Source organism: Pygoscelis adeliae, unplaced genomic scaffold, assembly GCF_000699105.1.
Source record: "Pygoscelis adeliae isolate BGI_AS28 unplaced genomic scaffold, ASM69910v1 Scaffold227, whole genome shotgun sequence".
NCBI classification, from domain to species: domain Eukaryota; kingdom Metazoa; phylum Chordata; class Aves; order Sphenisciformes; family Spheniscidae; genus Pygoscelis; species Pygoscelis adeliae.
In genome coordinates this window covers 2,174,556-2,185,197 of record NW_008825100.1, presented here as the reverse complement: position 1 = coordinate 2,185,197, position 10,642 = coordinate 2,174,556, and the positions used below count along the sequence as shown (strand labels likewise).

Genomic DNA, 10,642 nt, shown 5'->3' with positions numbered 1-10,642 from the left:
GTCACTAAGTGCGGTGGAAAGGTACAATGTTTCAAAAAAGCGAAGCAAACACGTGGATGCATAAAATACACCCAGATATCATTAGTCATATTTATGTGTTCAGTATCTGAAATTTTCTCCCACCTTCAACAGTAAAATTATTGCTTCTCTATTCAGCCTTATAAGAATCACATGCCTTACTTTGTGTATGGCTGTGGCTTGATATCTGTCAGGAAAAAAACAGATCTCTTACTCTGGCATTTAGTAGGAACATTCAGCGTGAGTATGTTGGAAATGGTGCTCTGATATTAATACAAAGCTATTTGTCACGTCACACATCTAGCTAATTTTCTAGTGGGTTGACAGTTGGGCCCATTGTCTGGAATAATTTAATGTGCTGTAGCTTCAACTTACTGTACTCTATGAATCATATACACAGATATTTATAATGGAAAAACTGTGTTCATGCAGCATTGAGGTTACACAAATACAGCTGTGGGTCTGAATCTTCAGCTGCTGTAAATTGGCCTCATTGGAACGACACCAATTTACCCTGGCTGTGGACCGTGCTGGACACATGTGAAAGGGAAAGATCTGGCAGAAGTATCAGCTTGTCCATCGCCGTCTGTAAACAAGAGACAAACACAAAAACAAACACAACTTTGTATTTAGGCCCTGGCTTAGCAAAGCATTTAGATATATGCTGAGTTCTATTTTAAACCTACAAATACTTTGATTTAATTAAGGTTGTATTTATAGTGCGTGGTAGGAATTACTGCAGGTTGGGATTTTTTTCTGTTGAAGCAGTTTTCATCAAATTTGTTGATTCAGGAAAAAATGAAATGTGCTATCAAAGTTTTCTTTAAGTCCAAAGTATATTCTGGGGCCAATGCACTCCTGTCTGAGGACAGCCATTTTCCTAGTGACCCTTCATGTAACCAGCCCAGTGTCGGCCCTTGTGGGCACTGATGGGCGCTAATGGCCCTGAGCAGCCTCACCTGGGACCTCCCCAACTCCCACCCATGGACCAGGAGCCCCATTGCAGCTCAGCTGTGGGATATCAGCCTCCAACTTTGCCATGCCCTTGCCTGGCCATGGGCCCTGCTGAGCTGGGCACTGATCCATCGGCTGATTTTGTGGCATGACCTGAGACCTATCTTGTCCCTGTGGACCTGTGCTGCAATCATGGGCCTGTGTCTGAGCCTGGTTACCCTTGCTGGACCTGATTCTGACCTGCTGATTAACATCCTACCTTAAGCTTGGACTTGTCACCACAACTTGCACAAATCTTTTGATTAAACCTGGCTGCTGTCAGTGCTCAGGGGCTGTGGGATGGGCTCTGACTAATGAAGCCTCTGCCCTGCCTGCTGAGTTTTTGGTCCCGGCTCCTCAGAGTCCCTTAGGGAGTAGCTAGCCTGGACAGCCAGCGTCAGCCCTCTGTTCTGCTGAATTTAGCTCAGAGGCTTGAGTGGAGGGATTTTTCTGTATTCCAGGTAAATATCCTGATTCTTTGGACTGTTGGCTCTTCTCATGTGCTCCTTTGTGGAGGTGTTGGCCTTTTCCAGATGTACAGGTGACCTAGGTATGGCTGGTTCCAATTAAACTGTAGTTATGATTCTTGTCTGGAGGCACCAGGGGACTGTCTTGATTGATTGTCTTTTACAAAGGTACCTCACATGCAAATCTTTCCAGGATCAAGCCCTTGCATATTAGTATAGGCTGCATATGTACCATACATCTGTTGCGTGGTATTCTTTTTGTTCAAATACTGGTTAAATTCAATTGCAAGAGATGTAAGGAATATGGCTTGATTTATCTCGCTTGATTTATGTCGCTTAGGGACATGGTTTAGTGGGCATGGTGGTGTTGGGTTGATGGTTGGACTCGATGATCTTGGAGGTCTCTTCCAACCTTAATGATTCTATGATTCTATGATTCTATCTTTAATTGAATTGTGAATACTTCAATTCACTTAATGAGTTAGGAATAGACCTTGTAGTTGGAAACTTAGTAAACCTTAAGAGAGTGACTCTGACAGTTACTGTTCTACGTGTGTTATTATTTTTTTTCTATTATGGAAACGTATGAAAATGAACTTGCTTAGTTGTACATGGCCTTAGAGTGGAACTTCCCACTTGCTGTTGTAGACTAGTCAATTTAACACTGGCTGTATAGCTTTGAAAATCCAAAATGCGCATTGACTTTTATATGGACTTCTCTTTAATAAGCAATGTGTGCTTATCTCCAGTGTTTTCCAACCTGTGGATCATGGATATTAAGTTCCTTAGTAGTTGGTGAAGATATTTGATGAAACAGATTTATTGTCCATAGACAATTTGCTATAGCACTTGCCTTGAAAAATTTTATGGGGTCCACAAATTGGAAAAGATTGAAAAGCACTGATCTAATAGGGATTTCATCTGTCATATAATTAGTCATCTGCCCTCTACTCAACTACAGGCAAGACATTCTTTTAGATTAACATTTTTTTTTTGGTCTTTGTTAGCAGTATATGGAAATGTAGTGGGAGAATACATTTATGCCTGGTGCATTAAATGTGAGACTGATTGGAGTTTATTACAAACCCCCTTCTCCTATTTTTTTCTAAGTGCTCTTGAATTTGCTCTTTTTATTTGGAACATAATCCGAGTTGTGCTTGTCAGAGCAAATCCAGTAAACACTACTGGTCTTTGTCAATATTTATGCAGGAGGCTACCAAGAGAAAAGATAGCGAGGTAATGCAGAAGGTACTGATGTACTACTGATACATCAGTACCTTCTGCATTACCTCGCTATCTTTATCATCAGTAGCTACTATCATCAGTAGCTCTTGCTCTCCCATTTTTGTATCTTCTTTTCTGCAGTTGATGCCAGAAGCACTGCACAGGTGATCCTAGATGGTGTCAGCTGGAGTATTTTCAGCAAAAAATCAACATTCCACAAAGTCCTATTAGGATCTTAGCTTGGATAGAAAGATAACCATGAACTAGAACAAGTGCAGAGAGAAGCTGCGTATCTTATAAAGAAAGAAAAGAGCTGGGCTCTAGTAAAACAAACAGCAGGAGTCACAATGAACCCTCCCTGTCCACAATGGAAAAGGTTAAACACCTGGGAGGAGAACTTCTTTAACTTAAAGGACAGTGTTGATCTAAGAGCAAATGTGTATAAACTGGCCATGAGTCTGATGTAGGTCAGAGAGTATATGAAGAGTTCAGTAACAAGAGCAGAAGGTTTCTGGAACTGCTTCTTGTAGGAGGAGCTGAGCTGTGGCACTTAACTAGTTTTCAGGTGGAGCTTTATCCCTTTATGAAAGGAAATTTTATACTGTGGCCAGCTGCCAAAAGCAGTAATTGGACTTGACCTGAATGTCCCTTTGGGACAGTTTTCTTGATACGTATCCTATATTGTTCTTCAAGATGGTGTGGTTATAATGGTTATCATTCTGCCCTTACTTACCAGTACAAGTTTGATATTTATGGCTCAGAACTTACAGAGATGATTTGCTACAAGCAGGTTCATAATTAATTCCAGCCCTAGTATAGTGTTAGATGGATTTGGGATTTATTATTTTTAGCATGTATAAACAATTTAATTAATAAATATATTCAGCTCACTTGCTGCCAAAACCATGAGGGCTGTAATCCTGCCATCAGTACCACTTGGCATAGGGTGTGCTGCCAGCCGTGTGATGGGAACATCATCCTGTGGTGCTCTGCACCACTGTTTCAGAATCCAATACTAATGCTCCTCAGCGAGCTCTGACAAAAGCCAGAGAGCAGAGGTTATTATTTGAAATGATGTTATAAATCTCACTTTATCTGAGGTAGGACTGGACTGCACACAGTCTGCATACATGCTGTTCCATAGCCGTGTGTTTCTTCTCTGTTCTCAGACAGCTGTTCTCGCCCTATACTCACTAGCCTGCCAGATGTTACAAATCCAGGGAAAGTATGGAGGCACATTCTCCCTCCATAGGACTTATTCATGACCAGCTTGAGGCCTGCTGTTTTGTCTAACACTTAACCTGGATTTTCTAGTAACTCATCAACTATGATGACAAAACATGAGGTTAAGAACTCATTGTTGCCAGCACGACTGATGTTGGAGATATGATCTGATACCCTAACGCTCAAGTGAAGTGGCCTCAAGACCACGTGTGTAATAATTACTGGTGCATGTATGATCATTAATGACAGTTAGGGTAGATGCTTTAGCAAAGCATTGGGCAGACACCCTTTGGATCATCTTAGTTCTTCTGACTCTTTCATAAGAGACTAGTTTTCTTAATTAAACGTAGCACTTAACATTCTTCAGCATACGCATTCACTTTCCTTTATGTATTATTAGAAACAGGGACTACAAGAGATAATCACATTGAAAGTTTATCTTCTGTTTAACTATGCTTAACCCCTCCCCCCAGCTACTCAGTCACTGGAAAACTCTTAACTGCTTAATTGGTCTCCAGATTATCTACAGCAATGTGGAGAAGTGCCAGTCTGGGAGACATTGAGGATAGTTGGTTCACGTCTTCTAAGTGATATAATGTCCAATCTTACTTATTCTGCGCTCCTGTTTAGTGTGACTTTATGACTGCCGGAGTGATTAGCAGACTTAAGAGAAGAATGAACTCACTGGCAGTCAGCATGACTCCAAATAAGAATTCTGTAAGTCAAAGTAATAATTAAAGATCCATTAATTTTATGATGATCACTAGGCTAGGTTTGTTAGGGCAGTCTTTTTCATGAATGGGATGAGATTCATTGATACAGTTCTGTATAGCAATGTTGTTATGGCATGGAAAATCTCACTTAGCTGAGACACTGTATCTGGTTTAAGCTGATCTCACAGGGCACATTCTCCAGACTCTGCTATTTACTGTATTAAAAACTCATTCCTTTGACAGGGAAACTAACTTATCAAAGGATGTTGAACATTTTTCCAGGTGCCCAAGTTAGCCCCTTGAAACTGGAGTGGTCCTCGCAGGGTTGAGTAAAATAGCAACTGTTGGGTCATTGCCATGCTCACATACTTAATGGTGTGCTTTAATTAAGCACACTCACTTCAAGAACACAGGAAGCATCAGTGTTTCTCATGTGGAAAACAAGTTTAACTTGAAAGCTTTCAGGAAATATTACTAGTAATATGGGCCAGGCCAGAAAATGTTGACAGACCTTTGTATTGAAACCTCCTGGCCACACATTGGAAACTCGCACAGCATCATCACGAGTCACCCAACATCTGGTATTTTCAGAGCCTCAACTTCCAGTCATATTATTATGAGAGAATTGTTTAAGTCCACTTGTGGACTTTGTGGTCGAAGAGAAAAGTTTGAAAACACAATCCATTAGATCTCAGAAGCAAGTAAGACCCCATTTTAATGTATTTATTTATTTATTTAAATCCCATGATTGTTCAGGAAATCTCATGATCTGTGGGACTGTGTGATACTTATCATTTCCATGCACCCTTGATTAGGAGGGTGAAAGTACAAAGTTTTCCGTGATGCCAGACCTGTGCAATAAGGAAAACCAATCCTATCTTCTGGGTACTTGGGAAAATGTCTACAGTTAAGTAAGCATTAAGCAGAAATGCTTGAGAAGTCTCTGAATGAACCATCCCTGGAAACAAAAGCAATGTAGACAAATCCAAGCAGCACTGTGCCCAGGCTGTGCTGTTTTGGAGGGTCAAGTTAGTATTTCCACACAGCACTGGACTGTGCCATGCCATGCAGAGGTACCAATTCATTTGGAACTTCTTTAGGTATCTCAGATATAGTAATGCGTTGCATAAGGTAGATATATCTGCAGTCTTGCAAAGCCCTGGTTGCTGTGTAAAGCAAGAGTGATTGTAAATACTGCTTATTATTCATTAAGAGCCAAGGGCAATGAAAGTTTTACAGAGCAAAGTGCATCACTAACCCTACTTTAGACCGTAGTGAATCTGCATCTTTTTCCTCTGCACTCATTCCTAGGCATCTTGCTTTATTTTCTCCCCGCTCCAAACCACATGAAACTCAAACCTCTTCATTCTTTGGGCTTTCAAGTGAGACTTGAGAGAATCAGGGAGAGACTCCAGACCATATTGATGGGGGATAATTTGCTACAGGCATAGGCCAGCTGAAACCAAAGTAATTTTTTATGAAGAACATAATAAAAAGATTCAAAGTCTAAATTGAAATTGAGTCTCTTCCAAAATCTGCTATTATCCATGAACAGAAGTTTACAAAACATACTGTTTTGGAAGGTGGTACAGATCTCGTCATTGAGGTCTGTTGCTCAAAATTCCTGAAGGTCACCCTTTCAACTGCTATTGTGTATTTCAGTTGATTAAACAAGACAAAAAGATTAATCATTTTTTAAATTTCTTTTTTTTTCCTTGATAGTTTATTACTGTATTTTAAAAGGCAGAAGCATGGTTTAACTTAACCTAGAATCTCATCCAATAATATGTGTATAGATTAGATGGAGGAAATGCTCCCTATCCACAGAATAATAGATTACTAGTTTAATTTACTTCTCTTAAAAAGATCCTGATTCGGCTTTGCTGAGCATAAAATATTAGATTTACTGTTTATTTTTAGTGGATTGCTGCCAGTTTTCTTCTCCCTGAATGTCTTTAGATTGTTTAAAACATTAAAAAATGTTCACATCAAACACGTATCTACTTACAAGAAATCTGTGTTGGTTTCTCAGCAGAGATGTAGAAGCTTGTTGTTGGGACATGAACTTTGCTGTTATGGAATTTTTCTTTCTTTTTTGGCTTTTTCTTTAAGCCCACAAGTGTGGCAAATTATTTTAATATGCAACATAAGCACAAATCTTAATAAAGTGAGAAAAAGGAATCCAATGAGAAAGCTTTAGATGTCTCTTCAGGTTATAGTAGCTTGTTTCATTCTGTTTAATTGGCAGTAATGTTTGAAACCCCTGACCTCATCCTTGCAAAAATCTTGTTATTTATACTTTCTGAAAAAATAGTGATAGGCCTGATTTTGATCAGCTCCATGGGTACAAACGAGAAAGTAAGTGTGTCAATTATATTACTTTGGACTTGCATCATTGTAACTTGAACCAGATCTGGCCTTTAAGACTATTCATCAACACAAAATACAAGCTAGTACAGACTCTGTAATTGCAATTGTATTTTCATAAATAAAAGATTAAGAAGTCAGGCATATGTAACAGATTTTTGCGACCGGGTCAGTGTAGTGTGTCTGGTGGCATTGGAGCACTTGCACTATTTATCTGCATTTTGATGAGAGGGATGTTCAATATCATTTCTGCAAATCTCCTGCATAAAGCAGTGCACTCCTATGCCAAATCGAGTGCTCAGCACGAGATGCTGAGTTTATTGCAGGAATCTTAGGTGACCCATACAGGGCCTTTTCTCTACTTTTTCTCTGCTCTTAGGAGCACCATCTCTACAAGAAATGGCTTGCTGACCCTGAGAAACTACAGCAACATACAGTGCCCGAGCAGTGCGCTCTGAGTGTTCTTCAGCTGTCACAGGTCAAAAATTGTTATTCAGAGCTGAAGAACAAAACAGCTCTTGACTGGAGGACATGTAAATGTTATAGCAAAGATCTGGACTGATCCTTTGACTGTAAGGTGGTGGCTTAGAAGCTGCATCACTTGCCTTTTCACCCTAAAACACTTTCTGTAACACCAGGGACTGTATTGACCTGACCTCCACTGCCTCTATAATTAGTTTTTCTTTCCTTATAATGAATTAATAAGTTGGGTTTTTTATTATTAAAGAGTCCTTATTAATGGACAGTTCCCCAGCTTGCTGGCATGGAGATGAAGGAACATGGTTTGAGGGGATTCTGTAACAAAAATGTTTGCAGAAAAGAAGAAATCTGAGATTGTAATGCCTGCACAGCTGTAGACAGGAGTAAAGAATGAAAGGTTCTCACTTTGAATGCATTTAGTCTCTAACACAACAGAGAACAAGCCAAAACATAAACACACAATCTCCTAGCTGACTTGTGACAGCTTATAATGAATGAATGTGCTGCAGATTGAAGTGTCACATTAACAGGCTGCAAAATAAGGAATGAGTTTCATCAGCTTTATTCAATATATTTCTATCTGTGTCTGAAGTACTGAACTATCCATTTTGCTTGGAAATACATTTGGAAGTGGGAGAAGTTGAAATGTGTACTCTTTATAGATATTCATTAAATGCTTTTTTTTTTTTTCTTTTTCTCTCTTCATCCCAAAAATAATAAGTGGAAGATAGACTGGGTTCTGGCTTTGGAATTGAAACTATCTAGGAAATATAAGTGTAGGAAGTCAATTGGCTATTTGGATGTAACATTTGGAAACTTTATGTATAGACGAAAAAGAAAAGGGGGGTGAGAAAATCCCATCAATAATATTTATGGAATTTGTGGTCCATTTCTGGATTAAGGGTACTTTATGAACTGCTAGATCTTTGGTCAGTGAAGGAACCCCTGTTTTTAGGTCCCTCTGCTGCCATTTTTCTATATATGAAATTCCCATTACTTACAGGAAAAGACTATGGGATCAACTTACCGAGGAACATGCTTTATGAATTATGTTTCCTGACCTATCATTCTGTTAATAACAAAATATGGTGATAACTTAAATGCTTCCATTGCTCGACAACAGCTTATTTTGATGAGGAACATAGATGAGGTTTTTTTGTCTGTGTTGCATATACATCTGTCTCAGAACTGTGGATTTCTATATTTTGCACTCTCTTATTTTTTTCATCCCTGTCTAACACTTTTTTTCCCCCCCTTCTAGATGTTTGACTGGATCAGCCACAACAAAGAATTGTTCCTGCAGAGTCACACGGAGATCGGTGTGAGCTACCAACATGCCCTTGACCTACAGACGCAGCACAATCACTTTGCCATGAATTCCATGGTGAGTTGAGGGCACACTGTGAACAGCGGGTCTGTGCGTGTGAGTGAGGAAAGGGCCGGCACATCAGGCCACCTCCAGTTCAGAGAGTACTATGGACCTGTGAGAGGTGAAGTAAGGAAGGTCAGGCTGGGCTGTGGCAGCAGCCCTCTTTCTGGGAAGTAGGGTGTTGTTCTGTCCACTCAGACACTGATATATGATTATTTCCTTGACTTAAGAGCAGCACATTTCTGTGGAGTTTGTTTACATTTTGGAGAGCAAATACAATATTTTTTTAAGTCCTTGATATTTCTTTGACTGGGAATTAATGAGAGCTGTAGGTGGCACCTTAATAATTTATGTTTCTCCCCCCACACTCTGCTAAGGTACTTTTCAGGACCTTAAAAAAAGAGACACTAATCAAGCTGTCAGTTGTGGCCACGGTGGGATTTTGGCTTTTTCATTAGTTAATTGGTCAGTCTTTTTGAATGCAACTCAATTTACCTTAGGTTTTTTAAAAACAAAAAAAGCATCATTATACATTTATAAGTGCTTTGCTCACTTTCTTATTCTTTCCAGGCATAAGGTACTTGTTCTGGAAACCGCTCTGCTTTCAGCACAGGAATGAGGACAGAATGTATTGATGTTTTGATTGTTGCACTGGGTTAGAGAAATGCATGTGTACCCACTGCTGCAATTGCACAACGCAGAGATGAGCCCTCTCTGAATGTTCTCTGTCAACTACACAAAAGCTTGCCCTGAGTAAACCAACTCCTACAGGTGTACCTCTTCATGCTTTGCACAGTCAGACTACAGTTGCAGTGGGGCTGAGACCTCAAAGATGGTGGATGATGTTTAAGTTGGTGGTGTAAGTCACTAGAGAGCCACACCCTACTATGCCGCCAAAGGGCAAGGTACTTGAGAGCACCTGTCTGAAATGTGAAAAAGAAGTCCTGATTACCTGAGGTAGTTAAAGACCGCACATCACTTTCATGATTACAGCTGTTAACCCTAGTATTCTGGCCAAATTCCAGATTAGGTAATTAACTTCTCTGACCTAAATTCCACCCGCCATTTCCACCTACCTAGCTGTTCCTCACTAAAGCACTGTGCCTCACTAGGGCATTGCATAACAGTGGAAGATGAGAAATGTTTATAATGTCTATTAATGTATTTATTGTGATTATAATTGAAAGGAGCACTGAAAAACAGGCTCTGTGCACCTGATTGTTAAGCTTGCCATCGCAATGCCGTCTAGCAAAATACAGGATAGCACGGCCTCCATATAACACTGTTGCTCACAGCATCCTAACGAATAAATACGTCCTGGAGGTTAGTGCATTGAAAGTCATTTGGATTATGAAAGATGTAAAAGTCAGTCATAATTCTTCAGAAAAGACCATTAGAAGAGTCAAGCTGGAGGACCTCCCTTTATCCTTTTTGTGGTACTGTCTGGTATTATTTTCTTAAAATAACTGGGAGCTAAACTTGGAAAGAGATAATTGTTGTTAATAGAAAATTAACGGGTGACAGGGAGGGTGCCACCTAATGGAAGAAAAATTATTTTCCTCCGTTCTTCTTCCATCTGTCCCCAAGTGAACTTTTGGGAATGAGGAATGCAAGGAGGTGAGACATTTGCAAAGATCTTGGGGGAACTTCCGGGGTCAGGGACCTCTCAGTGGCTGCACTGTGGCTCGCAGCTGTACCATCTCACCCTCCCAGTGCTGCCAAATGCCTAATAGAGCTGCCCAGGAGAGAGACCTTTTCAGCTGAGGGGAAAGAGAGCCACAGATGAT

At 40.1% G+C, this 10,642-nt stretch overlaps 1 protein-coding gene across 1 annotated transcript in view; it reads left to right on the top strand.

Moving 5' to 3' along the window:
- KALRN (kalirin, RhoGEF kinase) overlaps nucleotides 1–10,642 on the top strand; it is a 368,140-nt gene that overhangs the window by 60,177 nt on the left and 297,321 nt on the right. Inside the window, exon 6 of the mRNA XM_009327171.1 lies at nucleotides 8,748–8,870. Coding sequence (XP_009325446.1) covers nucleotides 8,748–8,870 — 123 coding nt within the window. The remainder of the gene's footprint in view (nucleotides 1–8,747; nucleotides 8,871–10,642) is intronic.